At 39.7% G+C, this 18,744-nt stretch overlaps 1 protein-coding gene across 7 annotated transcripts in view; it reads right to left on the bottom strand.

Annotated features, from left to right (window-relative positions):
- USP32 (ubiquitin specific peptidase 32) overlaps positions 1 to 18,744 on the bottom strand; it is a 248,828-nt gene that overhangs the window by 12,032 nt on the left and 218,052 nt on the right. For all 7 annotated transcript variants that reach the window (XM_035300720.3, XM_035300721.3, XM_008996980.5 and 4 more), the window contains 4 exons: positions 17,607 to 17,818; positions 13,726 to 13,910; positions 8,890 to 8,976; positions 6,996 to 7,116 (listed from right to left, as the gene is read on the bottom strand). In XM_035300720.3, the coding sequence (XP_035156611.2) occupies positions 6,996 to 7,116; positions 8,890 to 8,976; positions 13,726 to 13,910; positions 17,607 to 17,818 (605 nt within the window). The remainder of the gene's footprint in view (positions 1 to 6,995; positions 7,117 to 8,889; positions 8,977 to 13,725; positions 13,911 to 17,606; positions 17,819 to 18,744) is intronic.

The following is an 18,744-nucleotide window of genomic DNA, read 5'->3' as shown; positions in this document are numbered from 1 at the left end:
GCTCACCATGAGATGACAACACAGCAGATGATGAAACCCTATAGGGTACAACTCATTTGCATCTGATACCATGTAACACAGAGTTATCAGAATACTCTATAATTATGTCTCCTCCCTAGTGGGGCCTTTTTATCTGAGATGGCAACAAAAGGAAGAGTAAGCTCAAAAGAGTGTGCTGCTTTTGTTGAGAAGGCCCCTAATACCCACCTAAACCTTTGGGGTCCTGTTAATCAGCATGTTAGGCTGTAGAGCAAGAAGGAGTTAAGCACAAGAAAGGAGAGAGAGCAAAGAATGGGTGGGGCTCAGGGATGTATGTTGGGGGTGGTGTAGAATGAAGAGGAAGGAGAGAAGGAAGGATGTAGAGTACAACAGAAAAGAATTTTCCCCTCTCCCATTCCTGGTTGCTACCTGACAAACAATCAAGAACCAAACAGCTGGGATCCTTCTGTTTGTCTTTATCATATATGGGAAAGTGGGTGAGGCATCAGGGTTATGAATGCTACCATGAGAGTTCACACAATAGATATTTGTGTCCCAAAGCTGAGCCCAGACCACAAGGCCCCACACTGACTGCCTCTCTGTGGCAAGGGTCGCATATGTCCATCACACACACTATTTATTGCTCCCCCCTTCCAGAGGTGAATGGGTTCTTCTGAGGCAAATCCCTCCATGAATTTCCCTTCCTAAAACTCATGATGGGAACATTAGGCTGCCTGGAATACAAATTGGCACTGAGCAGGACATTCAGTTTAGAACGGGTTTCAGCTGAGACTTTTTCCCTATAGGACAGGATGGTTGAGTCAGGAGGCTGTCAAGTGCTGCTATAAACTAAATTAGCAAGGTTGGGTTTGATTGTGCAATTAAAGGTTTTAGTACTGCATAACTATCCAGTCTAAAGAACTCATTTAAAAAGGGGAACTTAGAGGGAAATTCTATTTTTAGAAAAGGAAATCTAGCTTAGATTTGGGTTATAGACTTCTTTTTTTAATACAAATTCTGTAGTAACAAGATATTAACTGTCATCATCTTTTGAACTGGTCACTCAAAGAAAAAACTGACCTGCTTCAAAAGGAAATATGCTGCATGTTGGAATGAGCAGAAAAAGGGGTGAATCAAATACAGCAGTGTTTCTTTTCTCATAGCCAGTTAAATATTATCCTATTATCTCTACCAGGAATACTTTATGGCCAACTACAAATTATAGCAAGCTAGTAAAGAATGTTCATTTTTATTGGCCATATTTTCTGTGGAATGCAGGCTACAGTGCTAGATGAAGACAGGGAGGAAACAAGGCTGATACAAAATAATTGTGAAGTAGACTGACAATAATTTATATTTATCAATAAAATTTCCTAAAGTGATAAAGATTCCCTTTACCTCTTGGGATCTAGGCTCAGATCCTCTATTGTTTAAATAGTCTATAAATGACTTACAGGCACCCTCTTCTTTTTTCAAAATTGCTTTAAAGCTCATCTTCAACATAAAACACAGGAAATGAAATAATATCTTTCATATATTTATAAGACTATTAAAAAAAGAGAGAGGCCTAAAATTTATCTAGTTTAACTTTCTTCTTTTTTTGAGATAGCGTCTTGCTCTGTTGCCCAGGCTGGAGTGCAGTGGGGAGATCACAGCTCACTGCAGCCTTGACATCTTGGGCTCAAGCAATCCTCCAACCTCAGCCTCCCAGATAGATGGGACTACAGGTATACACCAACACACCTGGCTAATTTGTGCATTTTTTGTAAAGACAGGGTGTCATTATATTGCCCAGGCTGGTATCTAGTTTAATTTTCTACTGAGAAGTCTGAGGTCCAAACAGGAGAGAAATGTAAACGATAAGAGTGATTGCCCTTTATTTTTTTTTCTGATTACCAGTACAATATTCATGAGGAAATTTTGGAAAGCAGAGAAAAATGTAAAAAGGCAGATAATCCTTTTATATTCTTAATACAAAGGCAACCACTGTCAAAATATTGGCAGATTTTCTTCTATTGTTTTTCCTAAATAGAAACTTTTTCAATATTGAAGGTATTATTTCCAGTATATGCAACTTTATATCTTGTTTTTTAAAAAATTTTTCACATAATATCATAAGCATCTTCCCATAAATGTTAGCAAAAACTCCTGGCAATCATTTTCAACAACTGCATTATATTTTATCCAATGAATACACCACGCTTTATGTAATCATTCCTCTAACGTGAGACAAATATAAGTTGTTTATAACTGTTTACTATCCTAAAAAATGCTATGATGATATCTGCCTGCAAATTATGGAGTAATTGTATTCTACTTCCCTAAGATACATTCCTAAAAGGGAAATCACTGGAATAAAAAAATGTAAAGCATATAGGCAATAATCTCAGTTTGAACCAAGGTATCTCCTTTGTCTATGTGTCTAAGCACATGCAGAAACCCTATATGTAGGGGAGCCAAAATAGTCATACGGCCCCATTCCCTAGCAAGGCAAGATACCTCGATAGCCCTTTGTTTCCATGGTATCCTAAGTGCATCACTGAAAGTGGACGTATGGTAAGATTTAACAGGTCACGCAGACCCTGTTGCCTATAAGCAGGATGTCCTCCAGAGCTTTTCAGATTGCCCACTGAACTTGTTAAAAAGGGGAAGAGATTTATAGAGCCAAATAATTTATCATCATTGACAGTAATGCCTTGTCAGAATAATGTCCTATCAGATTTTGTGCTGACAAAGATTTATGAATCTATCAACTGTGAACATTTTCCCTCCTCAAAGGAAGTATGACTGAGTTTACTGAATTACCTTGCTAGTGACCGTGATCTAGAACATCAGTTTCTCTAGCTTTAGCCCAGTGATCTTTCATTTGACAAGTATCCACAAATTATACTCATTCCTGGCTAGAAAGGGCTCCCAAGAGCCTTGGTGTATGGGGGCATATTTTGGGATCTAAACAGGACACTAGGTCTAGAATTGGAAGTTTCCCCAGTCCTCAATAGCATAACAAGACAATAAAGTCAATTACCATTACTAACTTATCCAAAGGGAATGCTTTAAGGAACAGTGGGCTTGGCGCGGTGGCTCATGCCTGTAATCCCAGCACTTTAGGAGGCCAAGGTGAACAGATCACGAGGTCAGGAGGTCAAGACCATCCTGACTAACATGGTGAAACCCTGTCTCTACTAAAAATACAAAAAATTAGCCAGGCGTGGTGGCACATGTCTGTAGTCTCAGCTACTCAGGAGGCTGAGGCAGGAGAATCGCTTGAACCTGGGAGGTAGAGGTTGCAGTGAGCCAAGATCTTAATACAAAAGCAACCACTATAAAGTGCGCCACTGCACTCCAGCCTGGGTGACAGAGCAAGACTCTGTCTCGAAAGAAAGAAAGAAAGGAAAGAAAGAAAGAGAGAGAGAGAAAGAAAAGGAAGGAAGGAAGGGAGGGAGGGAGGGAGGGAGGGAGGGAAGGAAGGAAGGAAGGAAGGAAGGAAGGAAGGAAGGAAGGAAGAGAAAGAAAGAAAGAAAGAAAAGAAAAGAAAAAAGAAAAGAAAAGAAAAAAGAAATCATGCAGGAAATTTCCAACTAATCAAGAATCAAGAGCCATAAAAATGCAAAAACCACTACAATTCCTCATGTGGCTTAATAAACTCCTTTTACTCCATTGCTTTTACCTCTCTATCAGATTCTTAATGTCTTTAGCCTTCAAATAATATTTGGTTGGTTAAAAACTGCCTGAGGCAAACATTTTTACGTATGGAGTTAAAATTCTTTCTGCAGCAACATTTTTTTTTCTTTTTGCCTTCTGCTACCCCTGCACCCGGCAGGGTCCACAGACAGCCCCGTAATATTTTTAAAAATCTAAAAATTGCTCTGGCCAGAGAGTGACAATAGAAGGATGTGAAGAATGAAGAGTGGCCATTGAGTTGTGCTCTCAAGGTATCCAAAATTAAAATATTTCAATCCATTCTCTAAATTTTCTTATCACTAAGCCTATTAAAGGTAGCAGCTATAGCCCTGGGACGCATCTGAGCTAAGTAATTGTGGTTACCAAATGCTGCAACTTCAATAATATTTAACAGAGAGATGCTTATTGACATGTCATGGCCAGATACAGTTTTGTTTCAAGGTTCACTTATAAATATTTTTGAAATTTAATGCCTGCAATAGTTTGGATATGGGTTATTTGTCCCCACCAAAACTGATGTTGAAATGTGATTTTCAGGAACGATCCAAGATGGCCGATCGCTAACATCCCAGGATTGCAGCTCTCAGGGAAGGCGCGAAGAACTAGAGGACGCCACACTTTCAGACAAATTCTGGTCGCTCACGGAGCAGAAGATCCCCCAGTGGAGGAAACACACGGGTGGCCAGCGCGACTCTCGTGGCTGGCACAGCGGTTCCGCCGGCACCTCGGCGCGGCAGCTCTCTGAGCAGAGTAAACAGGTTCGGAGGACCTGCACAGGTCCCCAGAAGGACACCAGAGCCCGGCGCAGCAGCTGTGACGGCACGTCGGCGCGGCAGCGCTTGGCGCAGAGTAAACGGGACCGGTTCCCCTTCTGACTGAGGTTTGGAGCCCCGGGAAGGCAGAGTCGCCTACTACGGACACAAGAAGGAAGCCAGACAGGAGAATCCTGGGCAGAAAAGCATCATCAGTTTTAACGCCGCTGCTCTGGCCCTGGGAACTAACAACCTGGACGTCCACTCAAGAGACCTAATCTGAAAGTTGGTAATTTCAAAGACGACAGGAGGATAAATTTACAATGATGGGAAGAAACCAGCGTAAAAAGGCTGAGAATACTCAAAGTCAGAACGCCTCTCCCTCTAAAGATGATCACAGTTCCACATCAACAATGGAACAAGGCTTGATGGAGAAGGAGCGCATCCTGATGACAGAATCACTCTTCAAGGAATGGATAATAATAAACTTCGGTGAGTTAAAAGAACATGTTGTAGCCCAACGTAAAGAAACCAGGAACTTTGAAAAAAGGTTTGATGAAATCCTATTGAGAATAGACAACTTAGAGAGGAGTATGAGTGAATTAATGGAACTGAAGAATACAATACAGGAACTCCGAGAAGTATGCACAGGTTTAAACACTTGAATTGTTCAAGCAGAAGAAGGGATATCAGAGGTCAAAGTCCAACTTAATGAAATAAAACGTGAAGAAAAGATTAGAGAAAAAAGGATAAAAAGGAATGAGCAAAGTCTCCAAGAAATGTGGGACTATGTGAAAAGACCAAATTTACGTTTGATAGGTGTACCTGAATGCGACGGAGAGAATGAATCCAAGCTGGAAAATACCCTTCAGGATATTATTCAGGAAAATTTTCCTAAACTAGCAAAGCAGGTCAACATTCAACCCCAGGTAATACAGAGAACACCACAAAGATATTCCTCAAGAAGAGCAACCCCAAGGCACATAATCGTTAGATTCACCAGGGTTGAAACAAAGGAAAAAATACTAAGGGCAGCCAGAGAGAAAGGTCAGGTTACCCACAAAGGCAAGCCTATCAGACTTACAGCAGATCTCTCAGCAGAAACTCTACAGGCCAGAAGAGAGTGGGGGCCAATATTCAACATCCTCAAAGAACAGAACCTTCAGCCCAGAATTTCATATCCAGCCAAACTAAGCTTCACAACTGAAGGAAAAATAAAATCTTTTATGAACAAGCAAGTACTCAGAGATTTTATTACCACCAGGCCTGCTTTACAAGAGCTTCTGAAAGAAGCATTACACACAGAAAGAAACAACCAGTATTAGCCTTTCGAAAAATACACCAAAAAGTAAAGAGCACCAACATAAAGAAGAATTTACACCAATGAATGGATAAAACAGCCAGTCAACATCAAATGGCAGTAACCCTAAATTTAAATTGACTAAATCCCCCAATCAAAAGACACAGCCAAAACCCAACGGCATGTTACATCCAGACCTGTTTGACATGCAAGGATACACAAAGACTCAAAACAAAGGGATGGAGAAAGATTTACCAACCAAATGGAGAGCAAAAATAAATAACAAATAAATAAAAAGCAGGAGTTGTAATTCTCGTATCGGATAAAATAGATTTTAAAGCAACAAAGATATAGTGGTAAAAGGATCAATGCAACAACAAGAGCTAACGATCCTAACACCCAGATACGAGACTTAGATTCAATGAGACAGAAAATTAATAAGGATATCAAGGACTCGAACTCAGATCCAGAACAAGTAAACTTAATAAATATTTATAGAGCTCTCCACTTCAAATACACAAAATATACATTCTTGTCAATACCACATCACACCTACCCATAAGCTTAAATGAAACATTGATTGGCCATCAATACCCAATTTTTTTCAAAATAAAGCAATATTTCCATTTACTCTCCCTCTTTCTTTCTCTCCTTTACTTATTTTTTTTTCTCTTTCCTTCTCTCAAAAAAAAAAAAAAAAGAAAGAAAGAAATGTGATCTTCAATGTGGCATTGTTAAAAGGCGAGGCCTAGTGGGAGGGGTTTGGGTCATGGGGGTGAAATCCTCATAAATGGTTTGGTGCCATTCTTAGCAGTGAGTTCTCCTTCGGAGAACTTAGTTCCCAAAAGAGTGAGCTCTTAGAAAGCGAGGATCTTCCTCCTATTTGGTCCTCCCTCTTGCCTGTGTCTGTTCCCCTTTGATCTTCTCTGCCATGTTATGATGTAGCACAGAAGGCTTTGCCAGAAGCCAGGGCCATGTCCTTGAACTTTCCAGTCTGCCAAATGGTAAATAAAATAAACCTTTTTTCTTTATAAGTTACCAGCCTCAGGTACTCTGTTTCAGCAACACAAAATGACAAAGACAATGCCCCAATACAATGAACTCTAGAAGTTGGAAAATGAAAAAGCCCAAGCAAACATGTCAATATGTTAGGTGACAGAGTACGCCAATGAACGTTTTTCTGGTTGTTTTAAAACTGTCTAAATCAGAAATAGCATAGTAGTTAAACTGGGGGAAATTTCCAATATAAAAACCACCATTTTATGGTGGCTCTAAATACTTACCCTTTCCTGGGACGTTTGATAGCGAAGGTGAAGGGCTGTGGGGTCCCAATCCACAGCAATATAGGCATTTCCAATGAAGGCTCTGTCTTCCCCACAATCAATTTTACAGCCTCTGCAAAATCTAAAAAGGGAGAAAAGATCCACAGAGGAAGAAATAATTATGAAGGAATCTAAATTTTTTTAATAAAAAATATTCTCCCTTCCTACTTTTCTATTTTCCTCCTGGGCCTCACAATTTGTCATGGGTTTCTAACTTCAGACTCTGATAAATGCAGGGATACTTATTAATAGTTATTATCATTTCAGGGAATCATGCTTTTCACTTTCCAATTCTTTAGTTTTACAAAGTACTTGATAACTGACTGTTAATATTCAGGAAGATGTGAACTTTATGGCAAATAAATGACACGGGAATTGGCTATTTGAAATACTACAGCAGTCAAGACATTCCAAATTCAGTTATTTAAAGCTCTGAGGTAGGACAATTTATCTGGTATAAAACCTAGCTCCTTATTTGCAAAATGGCACGTTAAATAAATGCATTAAAAAGTTTATAGAGACTGGGCATGGTGGCTCATGCCTATAAACCCAGCACTTTGGGGGGCCGAGGCAGGTGGATCACTAGAGGTCAGGAGTTCAAGACCAGCCTGACCAACATGGTGAAACCTGTCTCTACTAAAAATACAAAAATTAGCTGGGCATGGTGGCAGGAACCTGCAATCCCAACTACTTGGGAGGCTGAGGCAGGAGTATCGCTTGAACCTGGGAGGTGGAGGTTGCACTGAATCGAGATCACACCACAGCCCTCCAGCCTGGGTGACAGTGAGAATCCGTCTCCAGAAAAAAAAAAAGTTTATAGAGTTGCAGGGGTGGGGTGGGAGATGAGGTAGGGGAGGAGGATATAATAAAGTCAAGGTTCTACTGCCTATTTTAGACTCAGTTTGCTAAATCTATTGCAGTTCTAAATGCTAAAGTGGACTTTAGCATTATCAGGCAATGTCCCTGCTATAACAGCAATGGCCAATCAATCTCCATAACTCTTTAAAAAACCAAGAACAGACTTCCAGCAAGGTCCAGTAAAGATTATATTCTATTGTGCTCAGAACTAGCAAACTTATTTATATTTAAGGAGAGACCAGCCTGGCAAACAAGGCAAAACCCCATTTCTTCTAAAAATACAAAAATTAGCTGGGTCAGTGGCACATGACCATAATCCCAGCTACTCAGGAGGCTGAGGCAGGAGAACTGCTTGAACCTGGGAGGCAGAGGTTGCAGTGAGCCGAGATGGTACCACTGCACCCGAGCCTGGGCAACAGAGCAAGTCTCCATCTCAAAAAAGAGAGGAGAGGAGAAGTTATAGAATAATAAATGTTTATCACAAGCTATGCATTTAGTATGGACTGTAGAGTTTACAAAACCAGCTAAGTCTCAAAAGTAAAACTTAGCTATTAATCTCAAAGGGAAGTAAAAATGAACTTTTTTTTTTTAGCTAGAGTTTCGTTCTTGTTACCCAGACTATAGTGCAGTGGTGTGACCTCAGCTCATTGCAACATTTGCTTCCTGGGTTCAAGCGATTCTCCTGCCTCAGCCTCCCAAGTAGCTGAGATTACAAGCATGCATCACTACGCCTAGCTAATTTTTATGTTTTTAATAGAGACAGAGTTTCACCATGTTAGTCAGGCTGGTCTCAAACTCCTGACCTCAGGTGATCCACTCACCTTGGCCTCCCAAAGTGCTGGGATTACAGGTGTGAGCCACCTCACCCGGCCACATTACTTAAGTTTAAGTTTCTCATTATTCACATATTACTTCTCAAAACTGGAAATCTTATGAAAATGGTATAATATCTAAAGCTGAAATTCTACTAAAATAATTATTTTGCAGATCACTTTACCTATACCATGGGCACCAAGCACAGGAGTTCCCATCTTTCTGCACGACTCGTAGAGTAAATGGATACTGATAGCCCATACTGTCATCACTGAAACAGAAGAGAAGATAAAGAGTTTTAAGAAGCATTTCTAGTTCGAGGTCTACCTCCTTCTCATCTTCTCTTGAAATAATCCCAGGAAGGGGCATTTGCCACAGCAGTATGCTCATGTTGACAGCTCAGTGTTACTTGCCCTAATCCATTAGCTGCAGCCCTGTACCAAACACACTCTGGTTTCCCATGCTGTATCTGGGCTTACAGAAGGGTAGACATATGACTGCCAGATGTCTCTAAGAGAGTCCATGTGGCCCACGAAAATTTAACAAGATAAGCTAATCATGAAATCAAATACCAATTATCCTTCAGCCCCAATTCTATCAGAGGATTTAATTCACATTAAGCTAAAATAATTAGATCTTTCCATGACAAGAACACTGACACACTGCAGAAAGCTGTATATTTAGAAATCTTCTTTAATCAGGATCACTGATACGGTTCATGCTAAGTACCGCCTTAACTACTCAGAGTTATAAGCTACACACCATTTCTGGAGTAACTTCTTTTAACTGCCAATGATTATGCCAAGATGGCCCTGTGAGTTTTCCAACTTTTAAAAAAATGTACTTATGTTTGCCCTAACAAGAAGCAATGCAACAATTTATATGTATTTTCAAAACGTAAGTTGTATACCTTAGATGTATATACAATTCCGACTTGTCAATTATAGTCAATAAAACTGGAGGTAGGGGAGAAAGAAGCAATTCAAGGAAATAACATAGGAGTGGCATATTTTACAGCTCATCTGGAAACTATTAGCGGTTATTACATGGGCTACTGAAAGTAATGAAACCATGACAAAGAGGCATTGTTTAAAAAAAAAAAAAAAAAGAGACACTGTTAAGGGCAAAAGTTAGAATCACACCTGGCACAGGAGTTCCCATCTTTCTGCAAAACTCATCCAGGGAATGAATACTGATAGCCTGTACTGTCCAAATCAGGCCAGCAACAAGTGAGGAATCAAAAGAAAGATAAAGGGATAAAACAATCAAGAGCACTCTCATAGAAAGCTGTGTAGCACTTCTCTTCTGAAAATTTCTTTTACCTTTTTGCTCTAACTGAATGAAGCCTGGCTTTCTTGAGAATCCTTCTTCCCCTGCAGACTTTTTCTATTTTTTTTTTTTTTTGAGAAGGTATTACTCTGTTGCCCAGGCTGGAGTGCAATGGTGCAATAATGGCTCCTAGCAGCCTCCACCTTCCTGGGCTCAGGTGATCCTCCCACCTCAGTCTCCCAAGTAGCTAGGATTACAGGCACGCACCACTATACCTGGCTAATTTTTACACTTTTTTGTGAAGACAGCGTTTTGCCATGTTCTCCAGGCTGGTCTTGAACTCCTAGCCTCAAGTGATCCTCCTGCCTCAGCCTCTTAAAGTGCTGGGATTACAGGCATGAGCCACCATACCCTACCCCTTGTACTTTTTATTCTCATACATTCCAGAACCCAGAGGTAAAATAGATCTCTTCCTTACTCTTATGCCATACAGGATTTCATCTTCTTTCCTTTTCTAAAACATTTCAGCTTCTTGTAGCATGTGCTACTGAATTATGCCACCTGCTATTCCTCCTTGGAAGGTGCATTTCTCCTTTTTTTTTTTGAGATGGAGTCTCAAACTGTCACCTGGGCTGGAGTGCAGTGGCATGATCTCAGCTCACTGTAACCTCCACCTCCTGGGTTCAAGCGATTCTCCTGCCTCAGCCACTCAAGTAGCTGGGATTAGAGGCATGTGCCACCATGTACAGCTAATTTTTTTGTTTTGTATTTTCAGTAGAGATGGGGTTTCACCATGTTGGCCAGGCTGGTCCTGAACTCCTGACCTTGTGATTCATCTGTCTCAGCCTCCCAAAGTGCTGGGATTATAGGCATGAGCACTCAGTTCACTGTTTTTCTCTGCACCACTTCTCCTGTTACTATTCTTGGTGACATCAACATCAATGCAATTAATCCAACAATAACTTGATCTTCTTTCTTCCAACAATAACTTCCTCTACCCCATAGGAAAAAAATCTCTCTAACTGTCATATTCTAGACCTTATGAATACAAACTTTTCTACCTCCAAAATCTTAATTCCAAGTATCCTACTTTGCAACCACCATCTCCTATCTTGCTGGATCACTTACTTATTCAAATATCCCTATTCTAATGATTCTTTGACCCAAGAGAAACCTCCAATTGCTGCCCTAAAATCACTTGTCTCTTTACCCACTGTCCCTAAAAATAATCACTCTTCTACATAGACCCTTAATTCCAAGATTTTGCCCATTTAATCTAAAATTTCAAATTTATTGACATAAACACTCAAAAAGTCAAGAACTACATAATGAACTCCTATGTATTCATTACCCGACTATAATAATCATCCATTCCTGGCCACTCTTATTTCATCCATAATTTTATCAAGCCCTACTAGAATCAGGTCAGAGCTACCATGCCTGGCTATCTTTTTTAATGTCCGAAGGACCATTCTCTCTTTAAACCAATCCAATCGCTATTCCTTTATCCATACTAGAAAGCTTTCACAAAGATCACCAAAGACCATTTTATCAAATCCAGCGGGCAATTCCCAGTCCTCTGTAGCATTTGAAACAACTATCACTCCTTTCTTGAAATAATTCCTTCACTTAACTCCCGGTTTTCTTACATTACTGGCTGCTCCTTCTCAATCTCTTTCTCTCTTTTTTTTTTGAGACAGAGTCTTGCTCTGTTGCCCAGGCTGGAGTGCAGTGATGCGATCTCAGCTCACTGTAACCTCCAAGGTTTAAATGATTCTCATGCCTCAGCCACCCAAGTAGCTGGAATTACAGGCAAGTGCCACCATGTCTGGGTAATTTTTGTATGTTTAGTAGAGACGGGGTTTCGCCATGTTGGCCAGGTTAGTCTTGAACTTCCGGCCTCAAGTGATCCTCCCCCACCTCGGCCTCCAAAGTGCTGGGATTACAGGCATGAGCCACCACACCCAGCCTCAATCTCTCTTGATGCTTCTTTTCCCCTTTTCAATCTCTAAATGTTGGAATGCATTACGAACTAAATTCAGAGTACATGTATACATCATGAGAATCTTCTCTATTTAATTCTCACTCTTTAAATGTTAATCATCTAGTCTCAGGGCTTTAAATACCACTATTTGTTGATGACATCTATATTTACATCTCCAGCAAAGGACATTCGAGTGAATCTCTCACTTGAATATATAATAGACATCTTGAATTTAACTTCCTGTAATTTCTTACTAAAACCTTCTCCTTCTTCAGTTTTCCTTTTTCCATTAAATGGTACCACCATTCATGAACAATTGTTCAGGGTAAAAAGCCAGCCTGGATTCCTCTTTCCCTATACTCCACATCCAATTCATTAGCAAGTCCTGGGAAAAGCCCGCGTCTAGAAGTCCTTTAATTCAATCATTTCACTTCAATATTAATCTTGTCCAACTTTTATCTTTACTAAACACAACATTCATCAAAAAACTGTTTATTATTTGCAGTTTTCCTTTAATATTTATTTAAATCTTAAAATACGTTAGACCTGGTACAGTGAGTGGCTCACGCCTATAATCCCAGCACTTTGGGAGGCTAAGATGGGAGGATCACGAGGTCAGGAGATTGAGACTATCCTGGCCAACATGGTGAAACCTTGTCTCTACTAAAAATACAAAAATCAGCTGGGTGTGGTGGGGCATGTGCCTCTAATCCCAGCTACTTGGGAGGCTGAGGCACAAGAATTGCTTGAACCCAGGAGGCGGAGATTGCAGTGAACTGAGATCATGCCACTGCACTCCAGCCTGGCAACAAAGCAAGATTCTGTCTCAAAAAAACAAACAGCAAAATAAAACTTTAAATAATTATTTATTTAAATAATTTATTTTGGCCAGGCATGGTGGCTCATGCCTGTAATCTCAGTACTTTGGGAGGCTGAGGCAGGCAGATCACTTGAGATCAGGAGTTCGAGACCAGCCTGGTCAACATGGTAAAACCCTGTCTCTCCTAAAAATACAAAAATTAGCCAGGCATGGTGGCAGGCACCTATAATCCCAGCTACTTGGGAAGCTGAGGCAGGAGAATCGCTTGAACCCAGGAGGCAGAGGTTGCAGTGAGTCAAGATGGCACCATTGCACTCCAGCCTGGACAACAAGAGCAAAACTCCATCTCAAAAAACAAAGAAAATGATCTACAATTTGATTGAGATGAAAATAAGACACACAATCCCAAAAATTATTTAAAGTAAATGCATTTACTAATCAAACAGAATAGTGGTAGGAGAAACAGAAAGAAAACAGAAAATGTTTATTATTTTTATCTAGATTTATAAAATTACTCTACGTTAAAATAACATGGTATGGGGAAAAAACAAAAAAAGAAAAAAGCCTCCCAAATCATGAGACTTTTCAGAGTTCGTGAATAGATATACAGTCACTCTTATTCTGAATTTCAGAGGACTGAGATTATACAAATTTCCTGGTGAATTCATACTCTCTATTTTTGCAAGGATATTATTTGAAGCATTAGCAGTACGAATTCAGGTAAGAGATTAGAGAATGGAAGAATTATTAGACATGAGAATGTCTGACAAAAGGAAGCTGTGTAGTCTCTCCTACTCCAAATATCAAACCAAATGGTTGAAGTGTATGCTTTCTGAGTGGTTCTCCATGAGTGATTAACTTGACATAGGATGGGTCCTATCAATCACACAGAAATTATTTTTCTAGAGTTTGGAAACCACAAGTTTAAATGGATCCCCTGAACTCACCAATCCTGGGCATGATTACTAGCTTCCTGAGGTGGGAGTGGGCTGGCTAACCGGGATACTTGAATCCAAACCGCATCATACAGGTCTTTCTTTCGGGTATGCACAGTACATGGAACAATCAATGGCATTCCAAAGAGGCTGGGGCGATTCTTCTGAGATGACAGGAAATACAGTTCTGTCCTCATCTATATGAACAAACAAGAGAAGAGAGAGTTGAGAAGACAGGCTCTGATTCCTCCCTTTTGTTCTTCTAGCCCTGCCAATAACAGGCATTATCACCATTTTCAATTTAGTCACATTCTTCTCTATATTTATAAAACCATCTTTATTGACACAAAGAGAATGGTTACAGTAGAGTCATTAAAAGGGCTGGGGTATTGCCAATTTTAGAGTTGTCACCTATTCTATCAAACTTGGGTTTCAGCAATTAATATTTTCAAACCACAGTTTTCTCTGATAAACATATCTCACATATACTGAATCATATGTAAAAACTGGTAATAGTTTCATAGCTCAAGGCTTTGAAACAATTAAGACTCCTTCTTTCACCAGAAAATATGCTAGTAAGCCAGGTGTGATGGCTCATGCCTGTAATCCCAGCACTTTGGAAGGCTGAGACAGGAGGAGGAGTTTGAGATCAGGAGTTTGAGATCAGCCTGGGCAACCAAGGAGACCCCATCTCAAATCAATCAATCAATAAAATTAGCCAAGCATGGTGGCATGCATCTGTAGTCCCAACTATTCAGGATGCTGAGGTGGGAGGATTGCTTGAATCTGGCAAGTTGAGGGTGCAGTGAGCTGTGACTGCATCACTGCACTCCAGCCTGGAAGACAGACTGAGATCTTTTCTCAAAAAAGAAAAAGAAATGAAAAGATGACAGTTTTTAAAAAAAGGCTCTCTCAACTGTAGTTTTCCAGGGATAAGCTGTTGATAGTGGTTGTTGGGGCAGTAATTCCTAAAGTTTTGGAGACCTGTGAAACCTAGTAATTCAATTTTCTAACAAGCTTATCTACCTTCCTAAAATCAGTTAAGTGACTTTAATCTTTTTTTTTTTTTAATACAGGATAGGATAAAAATGAGGTAAAAAATTTAAAAATTTGCTTTGAGTACGTTAAAGAGATTTTAATGATATTCCATAATACAGAGCTACTGCTCAGAATTGTCCTGAATGGCTGCTTAATAAACATTTAGTATAATGGAATTGTTGGTGGGAGTTCAAGGTTACTCAAAGCTGCCGAACCTTTGAACATTCAATTCCCTTAGAAGTTTGGTGTTTACTGAGTAGTTAAAAAGCTAAATCAACAATTTATCAAGTCACCAGGGGTTAAGCATTTTAGGTATCATATCTCATGAAATAAATCTTGATGATATCCTCATACCTTATTCTTCTTCAAACGTATCTTGGTTATTTTTTGTGCTTTGTATGTCCACATATGAGAATCAACTTATCAAGTCACATACCACACACACACCAACACACTTAGACTTCGCATTTTTATTGGGATTGTGCATTAAATCATCTGTAGATTAGTTTGTAGAGAACTCCTTCTTAAAATATTGAGTCTTCTAATCTATAAACACGGTTTATTCCTTCTAATATTTTAAGCCTTCTTTAATATCTATCAATATTTTATCTTCTATATAGATGTCTTATGTGTCACTTTTAAAGTTTATTCCTAGGTACTTAATTTTTTCTCAGCATTTTTTTTTTTTTGCTACTATGATAAATAATATCTGTAGTGAGTTGAATGATGGCCCCTAAAACAGTATATCCATGTTCTAACCCCTTGAACTGGTAAATGTGACCTGATTTGATAAAAGGATGTTTGCAGATATAATTAAATTGAAGATGAGATCATCCTGGATTATCTGAGTGAGCCCTAAATTGAATGGTAAGTGTCCTTACCAGAGAAAGGCAGAGAGAAGGAGAAGTCCAAGTGAAGAGGGAGAGATTTGCAGTTATGTGGTCAAAAGTCAAAGAATGCCTGCAGCCACCAGAGGTTAGAAGAGACAAGAAGGCATTCTCTCCTAGAACCTTTGAAGGAAGCCCCCACCCTACTGAAACCTTGGTTTCAGACTTCTGGCCTCCAGACTGTGAAATAATACATTTCTGTTGTTTAAAGCCATCGAATTTATGGTAATTTGTTATAGCAGTCCTAAGAAACTGATACAGTGCCTTTTTTACAATTTCATTTTCTCTTGTTGCAGCTATACAATTAATTTACTTACTTTTTTATTATGTTGACTTTGCAACATGAACCTTACAAAGCTCGGTTCATCTGCTCTTTATATGAGTAGAGAACAGAGTATCTTATCCAATAAATATAATAAATTAGATGGGAATAAAAAATAAAAAGAGTGGATTTTTGAATAGAGGCAGGGGTAACTGATGGATCTTAGAAATGATCTAGAAGCCCTGCTTTCCTTTATCAAATTAGGACACCAAAGTCGAAAGAGCTCAATCAGCTATCTAGTGGAAGCATTACAACTAAAACACCGGTTGCTAAATTTCTAGTTCAGTGCTCTTTCTACTCTACCAAGTTGCCACTATCCCTGATAACTACCTACTGAACAATTATCCACTGACCACAGTTTTCAAACCGTCCTTTTTCTTTTTTATCAAAGAGTTTAACCTTTAAGGCAATAGTTATATATCAGTCTATCTAGAGAGGAATTATGCACAACTTGGTTTTGCCCAAGAACATTCTTAAGTCCTCTAAGAAAAAAACAAACAAAAAACTTTTCCAAAGCCATCTGCATTTATGTGGCAGTGAAGATGTACATAAACACATAGGAGACACAAACATGGTGTTTATGTGTGTTGGTTTTTGTTTTTGTTTCTCTTTCACTTTTTTAGAGACAAGGTCTCACTTATTGCTCAGGTTGGAGTGCAGTGGTTATTCATAGGTGTGAGCATCATAGCATATTACAGCTTCAAAATTCTGTCCTCAAGGGATCCTCCTAAACATGTCTGGCTTAGGATATTTTTTTTTTTTTTTGAGACAGCATCTTGCCTTATCACTCAGGCTGGAGTGCAGTGGCGCGATCTCAGCTCACTGCAACCTCCACCTTCTGGGTTCAAGTGATTCCCCTGCCTCAGCCTCCCAAGTAGCTGGAACTATAGGTACACGCCACCACACCCAGCTAATTTTTGTATGTTTGGTAGAGATGGGGTTTCACCATGTTGGCCAGGCTGGTCTCAAACTCCTAACCTCAGGTGATCCATCGCGCGTGACCGTTTTTTTTTTTTTTTTTTTGAGACAGGGTCTTGCCCAGACTGGAATGCAAGCATGGCTCACTGCAGCTTTGACCTCCCAGGCTCCAGTGATCCTCCTGTCTCAGCCTCCAGAGTACTTGAGACTATAGGCACACATCATCATGCCTACTTAGTTTAAAATATATATATATATGGTAGAGATGAGGTCTCACTATGTTGCCCAGGCTCTCCTTGAACTTGGGAGCTCAGGTGATCCTCCTACCTCAGCCCCCTGAAGTGCTGGGATTACTGGTGTGAGCCACTGCATCCAGCCAGGAGACACAAATTTTTAAAGTAAGTAGTCCTCAGATGTATTGACTATTCTGTTGCCTCTTAATATATGGATGAGGAATGTCATTTTATACATTAGTCATCATGTGTAATTCTAAATCCTGGCTCTGATCACTTATATTAGCATGTAGAATACATTGAAAATGCATTCATAGGAATAGATTTTGAGAACAGGAAAAAAAGTAAAAAAATAAAATTTATAAAATTATTCAATTTTTAAAAATTAAAGAAAAAAGAGAAGAAAATGCATTCAATGATGTCACAAAGACAGAAAATGGCTATTTCACAAATGACACTAGCAAGACCTAGTAAGTTGCCTAACATTTAACTAACCATTTTTCGGTGGACTGCAATGATGTAACCTGTAAACGGGCTGTCAGGAAGAGATGGCATATGACCATTAACCATCCCATTTGTGACGTTCTTCTCAGTTCCACATGGCACAACAGTGTTTGGCATTCCGTTGGGGATGAATAGTGGTCGGGGCAGGTCCCCGTTGGTAGTTAGGGTGAACATTCCATTTGTAGATGGCGAAGAGGAGAAATCTACAAATTCAAAGATAAGTACAGCATCATAAGCTTGTGGTACTTTCATCTTTGCTCTTAAGTATCCTGAGAACCAGTGACAGTGTAGTCTCTTAACCCAGGGCAGGAAGAAATTATAGTACAAATAATTCTAGATTTATTGGAAGATTTTAATTTCCAATTTAACTTCCTTAATTCCTACTTTTGACTAAATGAAAAGGAAAGAGTAACTGCTGGAAACTATTAAGCAGAATTTTTGCAGAAACCTGTATCAGCACCATGTTGTAGCACACAAACAGTCCTACCATTTGTTTTCTTTTCCTTCTCTTTGCCTCTGAAGACACTGCCCGATACAGTAACCTCTAGCCAGATATTGCATTTAAAATTTAAATTAGGCTGGATGCGGCAGCTCACATTTGTAATCCTAGCACTTTGGGAGGCTGAGGCAGGCAGATCCTTGAGCCCAGGAGCAAGAGACCAGCCTGGGCAACATGGTGAAAACCCATCTCTACAAAAGATACAAAAATTAGCTGGGCGTGGTGGTGCATGTCTGTAGTCCCAGCTACTTGGGAGGCTGAGATGGGAGGATTACTTCAGCCCACGAGGCAGAGGCTGCAATGAGTCAAGATGATGCCACTGCACTCTAGGCTGGGTGACAGAGTGAGACCCTTTCTCAAAATAAATAAATAAACCAAAATAAAAATGCATCCTCTCAGTTTCATTAGCCACATCTCAAATGCTTAACAGTCCAAGTGACTGGTGGATACTGTATTAGATGGCAAAGGTCACAGAAGTTTCCATCACTGCAGAGTTCTATTGGACAGTGAAACCCTAAACTAAACCCAACATTAAATCATCCACCAACTTACTGTCAGGACTATCTACCTACTACATGCCAATGAGGGAAGCCTCATAAAGCCCTTTAATGGTTGGGGAATTAGCCTAAT

This window comes from Callithrix jacchus, chromosome 5 (assembly GCF_049354715.1).
Source record: "Callithrix jacchus isolate 240 chromosome 5, calJac240_pri, whole genome shotgun sequence".
Classification (NCBI taxonomy): domain Eukaryota; kingdom Metazoa; phylum Chordata; class Mammalia; order Primates; family Cebidae; genus Callithrix; species Callithrix jacchus.
Note: the sequence above shows the minus strand (reverse complement) of the source record. Positions and strands in the feature narration are given on the sequence as shown.